This window comes from Fukomys damarensis, unplaced genomic scaffold (genome assembly GCF_012274545.1).
Source record: "Fukomys damarensis isolate Sample0158 unplaced genomic scaffold, DMR_v1.0_HiC HiC_scaffold_39, whole genome shotgun sequence".
Taxonomy (NCBI): Eukaryota; Metazoa; Chordata; class Mammalia; order Rodentia; family Bathyergidae; genus Fukomys; species Fukomys damarensis.
In genome coordinates, this window is record NW_022900951.1 from 6,173,057 (window position 1) to 6,190,212 (window position 17,156).

General features: G+C 51.4%; 1 protein-coding gene across 1 annotated transcript in view; it reads left to right on the forward strand.

Moving 5' to 3' along the window:
• Positions 1-17,156, forward strand: part of Tbl1x (transducin beta like 1 X-linked) — a 185,036-nt gene that overhangs the window by 149,033 nt on the left and 18,847 nt on the right. The window contains exon 5 of the mRNA XM_010618760.3: positions 14,898-15,043. Within this exon, the coding sequence (XP_010617062.1) occupies positions 14,898-15,043 (146 nt within the window). The remainder of the gene's footprint in view (positions 1-14,897; positions 15,044-17,156) is intronic.

A 17,156-nucleotide genomic window follows, 5' to 3' on the forward strand; every position in this document is an offset into this window, starting at 1 on the left:
GATGTAGTTTATTTTCTGCCAAATTCCATTCCCCTTCCTCCTTTCCAGACTAGTTACCAGACAAGTCATCTGGACTGTCGGGCACAACTTTGTCCCTTCCCCCTGAGGTCCCTGTGTATCACTTTGTTGGTGCCTTCACTTCCACCTCTTGAAACACACTGTTAGCGGGCCAGGGATTGAGCTCAGTGGTGCCACCGCCTCCCTCGCAAGTGCAAGGTCCTGAGTTCGATCCCCCGTACCCAAAAAATACCACTGTTGGCAAGGTGGTGTCCTTTTCTTTCCCTCCCACCTGTTCAATGTCCTGCTCTGCTGCTGTCCCACTCCAAGTGCCCATCCCAGCCTGTCATTGGCCCCCGTCCTGTTCTCTGCGCTGGCTTTCATGCTAATATCTTGGGTGGCGTTCCCTCCAGGTTACTTGCCACAGACTCACACCGTCACTGCCGTTCCTCTATGTCCACAGCTCGCCTCCAAGGGAAAGCTGCTTCTGCTGTCACGTCCTGACGGTTTGTTTCAGTCACAGAAGGCGACAGACTTGGGTGACTTACACATGACAGAGGTGCCTGTCTCACAGTTACAGAGGCCGGAAGTCCAAGATGAAACAGGGTGGTGTTCGCCACCTGCGTCGCAAGTACAAGGTCCCGAATGCGATCCCCGGTACCCAAAAGAAAGAACAGCAGACGACAAATAAAACAGATGTGGTGTCTGGTGAGAACCCACTTCCTGGGTCAGAGGTGGTGCCTTCTTGCTGTGTGCTCACACGGTGAAGGGGTGGGGAGCTCTGTGGGGTCTCTGTGATGAGGACGCAAATCCCATCCATGAGGCTCCACCCTCAGGACCTCAGCACCTCCCAGAGCCCTCAGTCCCTGACACCACCACTTTCAAGGAATTTGGAAGGATGGGAACCCATTCAGGCCACAGCGCTATCTAATATAGAAATGCAGGGCCGGGGATTTAGCTCAGTGTTTCCACCGCCTGCCTTGAAAGCGCAAGGTCCGGAGTTCCATCCCTGGTACCAAAGACAAACAGACAAAGTGCAGCTTGTGCTGAAGCGTTTCTTTTCTCTTTGGTACTAGGGATCGAACTCAGGCCCTCGCGAGGCAGGCGGCAGAACCACCGCACCAAATCCCTGGCCCAAACATTTCTTTTCCATAGCATCTTTCCCACTGCCCGTCCTGTAGTCCCCCGTACCTGTCACCTGGGCACCTCCTTTGTCCCAGCACTGCTGTGGCACAGCCGCAGAAGATCACAGTTATGGAGGACTTGCTGGATGCCAGGTGCGATTCTGACAAGTGAAGCTATTTTTTCCTACCAACTCCACGGAGGGAGAAACAGCTCCACCCTTTGCGGATGAGAAAAGAAGGTACCGACTGAGACGGTCTGACTCACTGCCCGGAAGTACAGCGTTACCTTTCGGAATGGGCCATCTGTCTCCAGATCTTCCTCATTCATGTGTTCCTTGTTTTAATTGACAACGAGAATCATATATTTATGCTGTGAAATCTGGCGTTTTGAAATATGTACACATAGCTCTTTGGAGCTAATTAACAGATGCATTACCTCACACACGTACCATTTTTCGTGGTGAGAACGGTTCAGCACCATTAGCAATTTTCAGGGTGCAGCGTGTTGTTCTTAACTGTAGTCGCCACAGTGTACAGGAGAGCTCCTGAACTTATTTCTCCCGTGTAGATGAACGTCTGCATCATTGGACCCGCTGCCCCTGGTAGCCACCACTCTGATTTCTGTTACTTTAGATTTCCTGTAGAAATGCATGCGTGCAGTAACTGTCTTTCTGCGCCTCGTTTAGTTCGGTTAACACAGTACCCTCCAGCTTCGTCTGGGTTGCACTTGTCTGTTTCCTTGCGTTAAAAGGCTGGAAGGGATTCCATCCCACCCACAGGGCTGCATTATCTCCGTCCATTCTTTGGTGGACACGTTAGTTGGTTCCGTCTTGGCCGCCGTGAACAGTTACCGATATACCGTCTTTCTCCTCTCCACGTCGTGGATTGCTGGAGCGTGACAGTCCTGTTAGTCTTTTGAGGAGTTTCATTCTGCGCTCCATAATCACCACACCAGCTCACACCCCTGCCTGCAGTGTAGAAGGGTCCCCTTACCGGCACTTGCCATCCCTAAACTGTTTGTTTGTTTTTTTTTTTAGCACCAGGAATTGAACCTGGCGACTTTGCGCTTTCATGGCAGGCAGTGGAACCGCTGAGTTAAATCCCCAGACCATCTTTCAACTCTTTGATAGTAACTTTTGCAACGGATGTGAGCCTGTAGCTTGTTGTGGTTTTCATTTGAATTTCTCTAGCGCATACTGTGGTATTGGGCATTTTTCATGTACCTGCTGGCAGAATCTTTCTTTTAAGTAATTTTTCTTGCATCTTCAGTGCAGTGAAGTTGTTGATTTATTTTCTGACATTCAACCTTGTGTTCCTGGAATCCATTCCACTTGGCCGGGACATTTTGTTCTTTTTATACACTGCGGAATCTGGTTTGCTAGGACCGTGTCTGCTCTAGTTGCACTTACCTGACTGAGAAAAAAATCCAGGCTGGGATGTTCCTTCTGGAGAGCTCTTGTCCAGTATGGGCTTCGGAGTGATACTGGCCTGAGAAACCAAGTTGGGCTTTCAAAAATTGCTTTCGTGGGCTGGGGATTTAGCTCAGTGGTTCTGTCGCTTGCCTCACAAGCGCAAGGTCCTGAGTTTGATCCCTGGAACCGAAAAAAAAAAAAAAACCTGCTTTCCTAAGAACCATTTGAAGGGCCCTGTCATCCCAGCCCTGGCCTCCCTGAGATTAGGCACCTTTCTGTAGAGGGCCAGAGTAATATTTTAGTCTGAGAGTCAAACATTCATCTCCATCTTTATAGCAGCCATTGACAATACATAAACTTGTGAGAGCACATGTATCCCAATAAAACTTTATTTATAAAAATAAGAAAGGGGCCAGGTTTGTCTGGCGGGATGTAGTTGAGTAATCCCTGCCCAAGGCCACTTAATAGACACCCCCACCAGAGTTTCCTCACCTTCCACCTAGCAGACTGTCTGTAGTGAGCATCCTTTACCTGTTCCCCTCTGAAAATTTCTGTGTCCCTCCCACTGTCTAAACTTGTATTTTTTGACCTCTGTTCTCCACTGTTGTCTGAATGTTTACCATACTTGCATATACCTGGAGTATTTCATGCATATGTATTAACATTCTTCCTTAAGTTGATCTAATTTTTTAAAAGTATGCCGTAGACATCAGAGCACTAGTTCTGTTAAGTTCTGTTCATTTGCATGACACGCATGAAAACAACTATGAGATTTTTCAAACATTTGTCCTTGTGCCTCTTAAGACGTGCTGAGTACCCTCAAAGGTATGAGTGCCACCTGACAGTTCTCGGTGTCCAGAAGAGTGGCACTTGTCACACTTTTCAACAGCACAGATATCTCTTGATAGGTCATCTGGTGAGTGGAATCATCGCCCTGGGTCCTAGGCCTAGAGGACAGTTGAGAGGAGCTGGATTTTTTTCTCCTCCCTGCCTGGGAAGGATCGTGGGTATTTAAAGAGTTGTCTGTCACCAAAGCTAATAAATGTAGTGTTCAGAATGGGCACCGTGAGAGCCCAGGAGCCCAGGGCAGGACTCACGGAGAGGCAGCACGTGAGCTGGGTCTGGAGGTAAGATTTTCCGGGCACGGTAAAGTATTTGAAAGAAAATCAAGGGCTCCAGAGCCTGAGTTAAGTCCCAAGGCTCAGCAAAGCCCAGCAAGCTTAGAAAGAAAGAGCCACTTTGGTGAAGGGAACCCAGGGTCCATGATGGGATGGAGAAGATGCTAGGAAGTTGGGGCTGGCAGCAGAATAATCCCATGTGAGATGCTGGCACCTGTCTAGTTAGAAGCCATTGATTAGGTTTTGAACGCAAAGTCTAGAGGTCAAATAATGTAACATATGCTCTCAATGAATATTTATACCTGTATTAGTCATTTCCCCATATGGGACAAAATACCCAAAACCTGCATCTTAAAGGAGTAGAGGTTTATTTTGGCTCACAGTTTCAGTGAATTCAGGTCCATCATCGGCTGAGTACAAGGCAGAAACATCATGGCAGAGGAAAGCTCTTCACTGGATGGCAGCCTGGAGGCAGAGAGAGAAAGGAGGAGGAGCCAGGGGTAAGAATATCCCTCTCCAGGCCACACCCCAGTGACCCACCTCTTCCAACCAGGCCCCGCGTCCTAACAGCGCAGTCAGGTGCTAAGCTCATCAATGGGTGAGTCCATTGGTAAATGTAACACCCCCATGATCCAATCACATTCCGAGCAGGAGACCTTTGGGCAGCGTTGGAGGTCTAAACCTTAACAATAACCAAAATGGTGGCCACCAGGACTGAATTTCCCAGTGTGAGAATAGGTTCTGTTGATTATGCAATAAAGTGTTATTTCTTTTATCTTCCAAGATGCTTTCTGTGTCATTCCCCAAATCATAGATTTACTTCTCTTTTAATTATGAGCTTTAATCGCTTCTCGGCCTTTTGGCTAAGATCAAGTGTAATTATGAGCTTTAATGGTGCAAATCCTAGCTCCCTATATCCGATCATTGGGTCCAAAACCCCCAAGGGTTTGAAGCCAGGGGTCCCACTCTGTGGTACTGAAGGACAAGACTCTCCGAGCCTTGCTTTCTTCAGGGGGTGTCCAGAGTCAGAACGGAGGCTTCCATGCGTACCCCTTTTCTTCTTGCACAGGAAAGCGTGCTCCCCCTCCTAGGCCCAACAAGGCTGCACGTGGCTGGTCCTCTCTTCCTGTACCTTGGCTTTGGTCTGGGAGGCGTTGAGCCCAACTGCGTGAGCTGAGTGTGACTTTCTCTCCAAGATGATTCTCATGTTCAGAGGACATTAAGACTCTTGGCCCAGACACACAGCCTGCGGTTGTAGAGCCACGGTGGCTCAGCCTCCCGCCCAGGGGGCCGGGCCAGATATCTTCCTAAGTGAAACCTTCGTGAGAGCCTCCTGGTATTCCTTTGGATGCCATCCAGGGCGGTTCCGTTTTGACACTAAATGCCACCTTGCGTAGGGCAGCCACCTCGAACCGGTCTGCAGCCATATAAAACCATCCTCCCTGCACTCCATTTTCTGTAATAGAACGTTGTCAGAAGACCAGGAGTTAATGACGCAGACGTGAACATGCTTCATGGTTTAGACGGCAAATCCAAAAGAATTCTCGGCCTGTTTTTGTGCTTTGTATCATGGATAAAACAAGTTCATGTATGGTAAGAGTTGCTTCTTGAGCGGGAAACGTAGTCAACCAGTGAGACTAAGCCGTCACTGTCAAAAAACACCTGAGCCAACAGTCATTGAGCCTCCAAAGAAAAGGATGCAGTTTCTAGCTCTTTTACCTTCCAGTTGACCATTTCTCACTCCATGAGTGTGTGCGTGTGTGTGTATGTGTGTGTCCTCCTCCATCAGGTCCAGCTCCCCCTTCGACCCCTTGGCCTCCATCCTGTCTTATTTTTACCAGCACCCTCCCACCTCCGCCACAGCCTGTCAGTAATCTGCAGAAACAAAAGAACATGTCACGTATAAGTTAGCGTCTGGCACATTTACAGCGATTGCGTGGATGTGGCGATTGGGCTTCCATCGGGCCAGGCCAAGGACCAGAGTCGCTCACCTCCTTCTCATAAGGTGGCTCCCGCAGAGCACCAGAATCTTACTACAGAGCTCCCAGCCACGGAGCCTGACGTGACTTTTCGCTCCTGACCATTATGGGGTGTCCCACCTGGTTACTTCCCTTCCTTCTGGTCGGGAAGATACAGTCCCACTTCCTCCCCCTCTCTTCCCCGGCCTCCTGCCCTGTGTGGGATGAACTTTCAGGCAGCCTTGCGTGCAGTGCAGTGCCCCCCTGCTCGCCTGGCTGAAAGTAATACGTTCTTTCAGTGGCATTAATATCTCCGTGTCCTCACTCGGTCACGTCTGTAAACTGAAGCCCCCTGCGCTCTGTTGGGACGTTGAGGTGTTTTCTTCTCAGTATAGAATTGCGGCATTGAGGGAACCTTGTAGGCCGGCAGATTCTGCCTGTTTAACGGTCAAAAATGAAAGCTGGGACACTAATGAGGGCAGACCCAGACCTCAGAGAACCTGGATAAGCATGCGGTCAGCCCGGATTCTTCGGGCACTGCATCTGGTTCTGTCTGTTTGCAGTCTTATATTTTCTTAACTTTGCTCACTTTGTGTAAACATCATCAAAGATCCAGGTAATCTTAGTGACTTATACTGTGGAAAGCCTCGAGCCTCATCAGAGTGAGTACCTTGTTTACGACTTACTCTGCTGTAAAAGCACATATAATGCAAGTGACGCTAGCACTCAGGAGGCTGAGGCAAGAGGATTTCTGCAAGCTCGAGGCCAGCCTGAGCTACATAATGAATTCAAGGCCAACCTGAAACCATCTCAAAAAATAAAAAAAGAAAGAAAACATTTTTAAAAGTAATAATAAATAAATAAAGGGACGGGGATTTAGCTCAGCGGTTTGGTGGCCTGCCTCGCAAGCGCAAGGACCCGAGTTCTATCCCCAGTATCAAAAAAAAAAAACAAAATAAAAACCCACCAAATCAATAAAAGCTGGGTGGGGGGCACGCCGTTAATCTCAGCACTCGGGAGGCTGAGGCAGGAGGATCGCCAAGTCTTCAAGGGAAGACTGAACTACGTTCTGTCTCCAAAACACAAAAAGGGTTTTCTAACACTTTAAAAGATTTCCACTTTGGATCACCAGAGGTTTGTCAACATATTTTAGTGTGGATCTGTGGTCCTGCGCTGCTTGGTAGCTGTGTGGCGAAACACCCACGGCCTGTTTCTCACCTTGAACATAGATTGCATTGCTCCGGGTTCTAGGTTGCCACCATTACATTATGCGTCACTGATAAAGAGCTCACACTCAAAGGGAGCACTGGATGTGGTTGGCTTCTGTCTTTGTTATCATCATTCTATTCTCAAAATGGGACTGTTTTTAAGTGCAGGAGTGTAATGTTAGGATTTAGCTCTACACTGCCCCTCAGAGTTTCCTGACTGGGAAGGTAGATGGACCGCGGGTCGCTGTACTCACCAGCAGATGCTCTCCGGGCTGGAGGCTGCCGTAGGAGGCGGGACCTGGCTGGAGCAGCCTCAGGTGATCCGGAGGGGTATGAGCTTTTGCTCGCGCCTCCCTTCTCTCCGCTTCCTGGCTGGCACTGGTGAGCAGCTGCCTTCCATCAGGCTGTGCCACCTTGCTGTTTCTGCCTTGGAGCCAGCTGATTTGGGGCCGAACCCCCTGAGCCAAATAAACCTGTGACCCACCCGCCCGCAGCTGCAGCTGTTGCCTGTTTTTTCCCGGTAGAGGCCAGCAGCACGAGTGCACGCACGCCCATCGGGACAGTGGAAGGCGTCTCAGGCGCAGAGACCAGAGAGACAGGCCGTGCTGCGGGAGGCCCGCGTGGCTGGAGCAGAGGCACAGCGGAGAAGGTGCACAGGAGGTTTGCAGAACCTGCCTAGGGGGAGGGGCATCACCCAGGCCCTGGGTTCCAGTCCGAAGAGCACCGAGCTGCCCCACACCGGGGAACTAGCGCAGGCACCGCCATGGTCTCGCGTCGCAGAGAGTGCACACATAACGCTCACGTGTCATTGCCTCGTGCCAAAGGGCACCCCCTTTGTTCCTGTCCTCGTCGTCAGGTGTGTGAGGAGGAGAGACACAGAGGGAGGGCCAAGAGGAGGAGGAGGGATCCAGAGCTGTGGAGAACAGATGGGAGGTGGAGAGAGAAGGCCGTGACCTGTGCTTGGTGATGGCTTTGCATGTGTGCACGTGTGTGTGCACGTGTGTGTGGGTAATTGATCCACACACTTTTCCTGTAAAGAAGCAGTGCAGGTGTCTCAGCTGGTGCTCCTGTCACGGTCTCTGGCGCAGCTTCCCGGTGCCACCCTTGCCAGGCGAGAGCAGCCATGGACAATTCAGCAACACACAAGTGCGGCTTTGGCTTTGCTCCGATAAACCTTGAGTGGCAAACCTTGAGTCTGCCTGGGAGCCTCGCTTTGCCAGCCCCTGGTGTGGATAATTTAGAGATAACCCTCCGGTGCTGTTCGGCTTTGGATGGCTATTGGTATTCTGAGTGTACAGATCTGCTAAATCCAGAATAAAAAGTCCGCTCGCGAGGTCCTGGCATGTGCTGCAGCGGGAGATTCAGAACTTACTCCCGGCTGCCTGAGTGTTGAACGTCTGCCCTTCCCTGCCGAATAAGCAGTATTTCGGAGCACTGGCAAGGGACAGTTGAGCAGGTTTTGCCGATGAGCCTGGTCAGCATCAGCTGGGCATAATGGTGCACTGTCCAGCTCAGACGGTCTGTGAAACGGATTAGGGTTGAACATCGTACGCGTTGCAGCAGACACAAAGCCCGTACTCGGTGCATTCGAAATCTTACTTCTGTTGCCTGGCTTGGTGAGTCCGATTCGTATGTAGGCTTGTTTTCCTTTCTTGTGAGACTACAGCACTTTCCATCCCTAGTGGCCAGGACTTTACTTTTGAAGTTGGCACTACTGGAGACCCTTGTTTTCAGGTTCCAGTCTCCTGCTCAGTATACAACGCACACCTGCCGGGGGCGGGGGATGACTAAAAGACGGAACTAAGAGTGAGAGAGCAGGGTGCCAGGATGACCAATGCTGGTGCAACTGACAGAGGTGCTGGCTGGTCCCAGGCACTGATTTTTATTGGGGTAAAGGCAAGCTGTGTTCAAGGGCAGGACTAGGTGTGATTTTTATGGAAATTAACGTTGGCAAGACGCACACAGGACAAGACAAAGCATTGTCGAATTAGGAACAGAATAGACAAAATGCATGGTTGTAGTTAGAGCACACTGTCATTCTAGTCTGAAGGTTTGAGCTGTGGGTGCGGAATTTGGATGTGAGTCCCTCTGGCCTCGGCACGTAGGCTTTGGCCCGACTCACTTCTCAAAACAAGCCGGTTGTGGGGTTCGCTCTTCACAGTCTGTCTTGGGCATCATCGGTATCACGGTTCCCTGCACTCCCCATCCTTTTTAAACCTTGGCCCTCGTTTCAGCTCTTCTCAGATCACTGTGGTCTCGCCCCTCTCCTCCTGGGAACTGTTCTCACCTGGCCGAGTTGTGGCCTCTTCCTCAGTTACCTGCCACCCACCGAGTGTAGCCAGTGGATCGCTCCTCAGTGCCATGACCCGGCATCCTGCAGAAACGGAGCTGAGTAGAAGGCAGATGTGGCCTTTGGGGGAATCGTTTCCTCTAGTCTCTGGTTCTCAGCCACGGTGGGTCAGCCGGACAAGGGCTGGGGACATTCTTGGTTGTCAGCCGGGGAGGAAAGCATCTCCTGGACAGGTCGGGGGTGCTGTGCATGAGGGGCCCACCCCCCGCGGTCAGTGGCTCCTCAGAGAGACCCAGGAAGGGGGCGGCATTCGCCTTGCACCGCTCCTTGGCACGTGGCAGAGCTCCATCGACCCTGGCTCAAGAGGAAGCGGTCAGGCCGGTGGAGGCAAAACCTATGGTACATTTGCCACAGCAGAGATTTTGTGTCATTGAAAGTGCCAAAAGGTTGGCCACTCCTGCCCCAGGCAGCGCTGGACTCTGTAAAGGTTGCAGGCGAGTGGGTCAAGAAAATGGAGTCTCATTCGCCAGAAGGAATAAAAGTTGTCATTTGCACGAAAACGGATGGATCGGGGGGCGGGAATGGGTGGATCTGGGGAACATCATATTGGACAAAATAAGCCAGACTCAGAAAAACAAAGACGGAGCGTTCTCCCTGATCTGCGGAATCTAAAAGATGACAAGAAAGTAGAAGAAAGAAGGTTACTGTTAGAGCAGAAGCAAGGAGTAAGAAGGAGCTGAGAATAAGGACAGGAAATAGGGTATGGAGAGGAGCGAAATATACACCGTGCCGGAGCTCCTGGGCAGGGCTTCTGACCGGCAACCCTCACAGATTCTCCTTAGGCCTCGGGTGCAAAATCTGTGAGACAGGGTGGCCGCACATGGGCCCTAAACAAAGCGCTCGCTGTGTGGGCAGATCAGCCCTGCAGGTCACGTACGATGAGTTGGTGGAGGAAGATGCCACAGCAGAGGGCTACAGGAAGAAGGTCGTGCTGGACAAGGAGGGGGCGCAGGGCAGCGTATTGGGTACAGCCGGGCAGGTGCACTTAACACCGCAGCGACCACTACTTCCCCGTGAGACTTCTCTGTTACAGAAATGGAGTCCTCTGTACTCACCGCTGACTTCACTTAGCAGATTTCAAGAGTAAAGGAAGATGAAAATACTCCATTTCTCCTGGTTGGTAACAAGTCAGATTTAGAAGATGAAAGGCAAGCCTTGGTAGCAGAGGCAGAAATAACCTAGCCAACCAATGGAATGTGAACTATGTGGAAACATCTGCTAAGAAGCTAGCTGCAGGGGGCAAGGTACTTTTTTATTTAATGAGGGAAATTCAAGCCAGAAAGATGGAAGACAGCAAAGAAAAGAATGAAAAAAAGAAGAGAAAAATTTCAGCCAAGACATTCAGAGAAAGATGCTGCATTTCATAATCAAAGCCCAAGCTCATTTCTCAACTTCAGCACACTAATAAATAAAATTTATAAGCACTGCCATCAAAGAATCAACTGAAATTACTTTGACATTTTGGAAATTGCTATGTATTACTAAAAGCATGAGTTGGAACCGCACTGAAAGTTAAATTCACTTAAAAAAGAAATGGATGTGGCTTCACCAAGAAGCAAAGTTCAAAGTTATTTCGTCATTGTCTACATTTAACACAGTCCTGAATATAGCGTGAGAGTTTGTATACCTCGGGCAGTCTTGCTTGAATTGCTAAAGAGCTGAAAATGCGGGGGGGAATGGAGGAGAAGGCCACTTCCTTTGTCGTTTATTATAAAGATTACATGTAATTCTCTTGGAAAGATACCCAGCAGAGGGACGGCTGGGTCAAATGGAACCTCCCGTCCCAGCTCTTTGAGGTGTCTCCATACTGATTTCCACAGTGGTTGCACCAGTCTGCACTCCCACCCACAATGGAGGAGGGTTCCTTTCTCCCCACAACCCCGCCAACATTTGTTATTGTGTGATTTCTTGAGAGCAGCCATTCTTTGTGGGGTGAGGTGGAATCTCAGTGTTGTTTTCACCTGCATCTCTCAAATGACCAGTGACGTGGAACATTTTTTCATATGTTTACTTGCTGCTTTTACTTCTTTGTCCGAAACCTGTTGATTCATTTCGGATGCCCATTTTTGGATTGGATCCTTAAATCTGGGAGGTCTGACTTTTTAAAGTTCTTTATATATTCTAGATAGTAGACCTTTGTCTGAGGAGCAGCTATATGTGTGCACCCATGTTCATAGTGGCACAGTTTCTAATAGCTAAAACTTGGAAACAGCCCCATTGTCCATCAACTGGAGACCGGATAAAGAAAATGTGGGGTTTTTCAAAAATAAAATGGAATACTACTCAGCCATAAAGAATGAGAAATTAGAGACATTTGCAGTTAAATGGAAGCACAGTGAGGCGATACTTTTAAGTGAAATAGAAGGACATTAAATACATAAATACAGGATAGTTTCTCCGGTGTGAGAAACTGAAAGTGTAAATAAGGATGAAAATGATAACATGAAATAGAAAAGGTACAAAGGGGAAGTGGGAGAGGTAGGAGAAAGGAAAGAACGGAATGGAATTAACTTGAGAGAATGAAAAAATGGAAACAAAATCTTTGTAAATAGAGAGGGGTGGCGGGGTAGAAAGGAAGGCAGGGGAATGGGGAAAATATGAATCAAGATGTGTCATGTGAAGGTACAAATCTCTAGTGATGAATGTCATTATATTGTATAACTAAAATGTGCCAATAAAATTAATTTACACACACACACACACATACTCACAAAAATGTAAAATTCAGCTGGGATCTAGCTCAGTGGTGCTGTGCCTGCCTCATAGGTGTAAGGTCCCGAGTTCGATCCGGTACCAAAAACTAAGTAAGCAACTAGACAAATAAAATCGGGGAATGCGCAGGGGAGGGGAAGTGAGGGATGGACCAAGTGTCACCTGCACACACAGATCTTTAAAAGAGTAAGTCAGTGAACGTGGGGCTTGGCTATTCTCACATCTGTTTCCTGCGCTTCCTGGGCCGCGTCTTAGCCCCCACTGAAGAGTGAAGCAGAGGCCGGACTAAGTCGCACGCCTTGGCAAAATCGCATTGCCAGAACCAGGAAGCCAATGGGGTGAAAGGGCCACCGTCTAGAGCCCATGCAGAGGTCCGGCCCAGGAGGGGCCGCATCGAGGCTGGGGAGAGGAGTCTTGTCTCTCAGGGGTGACACGGGCGGGACACGCATACAACGTGTCTTCATAAAGGGGCTGCTTTTCTGGTTGTGTCCTGTGGATGAACCCCAGCCACCCCAAGGCGAAGGAGATCGTGGCGCCCCATACAGCCCCATCTTGCTTTCCACCATTTCCTTGGCCAGGGAGAAACGCGTCCTCACAAGCTGCTGCGGCTCTCTGTAGAAATGTCACAGGGTCACACCCTACCTGCGTCCGTGGGACTGCCCCGCAGCCGAAGTCTGTCCCCAGGCCTTGGCCGTAGGCCTTTACCAACATGTTCTAGAAATGGTGTCTGCCTCAAAAGCATAACCGAGTACAGAGATAAGAAAGTTAGGCAGCCAGCGGTATCGGTGGTCAGGGTAATGGTGGTGGCTATGGAGAGAAAACGCAGGGTGAAAGGAAAAGTTAAAGTCCCCCGTGAAGGGTCCTTCCTTCGTCCCCCAGTATGTGAGTCTGTTTTGAGTCACTCTAATAAAACACCCGAGGGGAGCCGCTTCATCCAGACAGGAGGTTTCTTTGGGCTGACAGTTCTGGGAGGCCACGGTCCAGGGGCCACATTCTGGGGTGGCCTCTTGGCGGAATCCTGAGCCAGAGTAGGACATCATGTGGCACCGAGCTGCTGGCCGGGGCTCGATCTTGCCCTGGGACTCCGTCCGCCCAACCGCTCCAGTCTGGGGCAGGCGAGGTGAGCCTTTGGGGTAGGGTACAGTTCTGTCAGGAAGCACACGGGGCTCTGTGCGACTGGTGATAAAATGAATAGCAGCTGCCATGTTGCTTTATTAGGTAAGTGCACATTTGCAGCTGCATATTTGATTTGTTCATTCTAACCAGGCGGTGGGGGAGGCACGGTGGGTGGGCCCTGGAGGAGGAGTGGAGAAGAGGGAAGAGGGACAGTGGAGGACGGAGAATAGAAAGGCAGCAGCTCCTTCGTGGAGGAACATTGCCCCCTGGTGGGCATTTCTGTTATTGCAGCGGCTGTAGAGGGGCGGTGACGAGGAGCGGGAGGATCCAGGGTGTGGAATCTGAGAAAGCCCAAGCCATTCGCTGCCTCTTTTGGCAAGCAGGTGCCCAGCAAGGCTGGAGGCTCTGTGCTCCGGAGATAACGAGGGTCAGAGCCTGCAGCCTGGAGGTGTAGCTGTAATCAGAGAGCGCATGGTCCGAACCCAGAATTCTGGGCACAGGCTTCAGAGGTCCGCTCCCCATCAGGGGAGACGGGGGAGTGTGAGGATTTAAGGCCGCTCGGTGGGACGCCTTGGCCTCTTGCACCCCGGGTCCTGGTCACCTAGTTGGACTTCCGGTGCCACCTGTCTGTCCCCGCCAAAGGGCCCTTGAACGTTCCCGGTCCCCTCGGCTCCCCGCTCGCACCGGCTCCCACTGCCTCTTTCTGTGTCCTGTTGCCCTCTTTTCCTGAGCCAGCCATTGCCCCCAACGCCAAGGTGTTGTCAAACATCTCTCGAGCGCCGCCGTCATCCAGAGCCTATCTGGGAATGCCTGTGAACGTGTAAGCATTTCATCTCTCAGCAGCTTACAGTGCACTGGGGAGAAGGGGAGAAAATCAACAAAGGGCCAGGGATGTAGCCTGGTGGCAGAGCCCTTGCCTAGCATTTGTTCGTACATGTGCAGCCCCAGGGTCCTTCCCCCAAGCTGGGGGAAAAATAAAAACAGAAAAGAGGAAGTTACTGATTTTTCAAGAAAGTGACTGACTCGGTGTCACACTGAGCCCAGAGCCGCGGTGTGTCTTTTGGGGGTTAGAGTACAATGCATTCGTCCCCAGACAACTGGGAGTGCTCCACACCAGGCACTGTTACCTGAAGAATAGTGTGTGTGTGTGTGTGTGTGTGTGTGTGTGTGTGCGTGTGTGTGTGTGTGTGTGTGTCATCAACAGCAGTGGACAGAGGCTTTACCACCAAGCTTGTGCGAGCTGTGACTTGAACTGGGGTCTGCGGCCACCTACAGTCAAGTTCCTGTGACAAATGTTCAACCACGGCATTCGGGCCAGACTCTGGTCCGAATTTGGGTAGCCCCGACATAGACGGCTTCAACTTGAGATTTTTCAACTTCAGGATGGTGCAGAAGTGATGGGAATCCAGGAGAAACATTACTGCAAATGCTGAATGGGGATCTTTGCCCAGGCTTGGGTGGGTGGAGGCCAGAGCCATGTGATCACTTGAAGAAAGAATCAGCTCTACAGTGCTCTCTTAGCATTGTGTGTGTGTGGGGGGGGTGTTCTCTGTCCTTGCATCTCATCATGTCCTCAAAACGCCTGTCTCTGTTAGTCAGTTTTCTGTTACTGTAACAAGGTACCTGAGGTAATCAGCTTATAATGAAAAAGGTTTATTTTGGACTCATGGTTTCCAGGGTTTCAGTCCACGGTCAGTTGGCCCCACTGCCTTTGGACTTGCTGTGAGCAGAGCAGAATGGTGGCATCATGGGGTAGAACAGTGTGATTTGCCTCATGGTAGGACAGGCCATGCTCTGTCTGTTAAGTAAGCACATTTGAAACCCACGGTGCTACCAGACCATCCCGGTGGCAACGCCTCTGCCACTTGAGCCTTACCCACCTTGGCTTTCTTCACCTGGCAGGTTTCTCCCACTCGGCCTTCACGTTCGGGATCGAGAGCCACATCAGCCAGTCCAACATCAATGGGACCCTAGTGCCACCAGCTGCCCTCATTTCCATTCTGCAGAAGGGGCTGCAGTATGTGGAGGCTGAGATCAGCATCAACGAGGTACGTGGACCTGAGCCTGAGCTGGGGTCCTGGCTGCCGGGCAGCCAAGGCCCGGCTCGTAGTGTGAGCCCGGCACACGGCCGTGAACTTCCTCAGAGTTCCAAGAGTACATCGGGCTTGTTTTCGCTGTGTTAAAACTTTATGCACAGAGCTGCGGGCTGCTGGTTGACGCAGGCTGCGTGCTGCCGATGCAGAGGGGTAGGCAGCCTCCACAGACCTCAAAGTGGGCATCGGCCCTGCACACGCACAGATGAGCTCGCTATGGTCTCGATTTTCTGAGCAGGCTGGGTAAAGAGGGACCCACCGAGCGCTCAAGGAGAGGGTGTATTTCGTGTGAATCTAACAGAGGACATAACCAGAGGCCACACTGGGGACACACAGAGGACGTCAAGGGATGAGTTATCACTGCGCTTGTGGTGTGGTCACGAGCAAGGATGCAATGATGACTAAAAATCCCTCTGATCCAGTCTTTCCACGGGCCACTGCGGGGTTGCAGGGTTTCATACCCAATTCGAGAATTGGATGTCCGAGGTCCGAGGTCCGGGGCGCTCCCCTTGCCCTTCTGGCTCTGCACCCTGGGTTCTTCCTGTGGCCCAAGAGCCTCTTTCCCCCTAGTCCTGGCCCCCTGCTTGCCAGCCCCTTCCTCTGCCCGTCTTTCTCCTCCCACGACCCAGGCACACGGCTCTGACCCAGACCTGACACGCGCGCTGTTTCCCGTTTCCCACACTCGAGCGATCTATCCTGTTCACTGTCTTAGGGATCCCCCCTGAGGGATCGTCCGCACAGCCCCATCTTGGCACACACCGGGTTTTTACCTGCCTGGCGCTCTTCTCCCTTGGCAGTAGCCTGCTCCTCTTTCCTCCTCTCGTCTTGGATGCCTGCGGGTCTTCCGCCAGCCTTGTCGGGCCCTGTCTGATCTCTTTATCCTTAAGACAAACGAGTGTCAGATCCCTCGCCAGCTCTCAGAGCCTCACACTCTGAGGCTCGCTTTTCCTCCTGCCTCGTGCATCTCTGTCTCTTTCATCTGCCTAGACGTGTTCGCGGCGCTGGCTTCCTCAGTCCCAAGGCTGCTGTGTGGAGAGGCAAATGAAAGATGGCTCATTTCCTGTCCTTAGGGGGTGGGGGGAGACCGACAGACACAACAGCCTTTAGAGTGTACACGAGGAAGTGCTTTGACTGCTGCCGCAGTGACTGCCTCTTGGGACTCGCTTGCTCGTCCATTGGGACGGGACTGTATGAAGGAGGAAGGTGACAGCAAGCAGTGCGTGGGCAGAATCCAGGGGACGGGGCGGTGAAGAGGTGATGTTGTATTGCTTTGCATTCTTTTTATCTCAAATATTGTACCGTGATCTGGAATCAGCCGGGGCAGCGTTTTGCTTAGACGCTCTCCCTCCAAAACCTCCTGCCCTCAGATTCTTCCTCGTTTCTGAGGTAATGCAGGTCCAGGGCGTATACAGGCGTGTTTGCACGGTCACCAGACACAGCCTGGAGGCCCGCTGAGTTCCACAAGGCTTCAGTGTTCAGAGCACTTCCGAAGGCAGGAATGCCCTCCTGGGTTTCTAAGCATGTGTGGAAATGTTTTCAGGGTAGGTGGGAAGCAGAAAAGCAAAGGATGCTCAAAAAGCTAGGACTCAGAACTAAGCAGTTTTGCTGTCAGTTGTATAAGGGCCATGGTCAATCTAGACTTGGAATCCAGGGAGTGCTTTCAAAGTAGCACCCACTGCTTATCTTATGAAATCAGCTGTGCCAGGCATCTAGCTCTGAATGGTGCAGTCACCTGTAGCTTGGTTGGGTGACTCCAAAGCATCCCCCTCCCACATAAACGTGGCCCATTTCAGCCTCGCCCTTTGGGGCCAGGGACTCTGCCCCTGTTACCCCCACCCCCATGCCTTATACGCTAGCAGCACCCTTGGCCTCCACCCACTAGGTGGCAGTAGAGCCCGGTGGCTCCGGCAAGAGGGGCTGGAGGGAGGCAGACCCACCCACACTGGAGAATGGCTCCCTGGGCTGGCCTGGCCATCTCCTCTGAGGTCAGGTTCAGATGTCCCCGAGGCACAGATCCGGCCATCGGGGCCCGCGTTCCACCTGCCGCGCGCCGGAGCCGCCTGCCCCG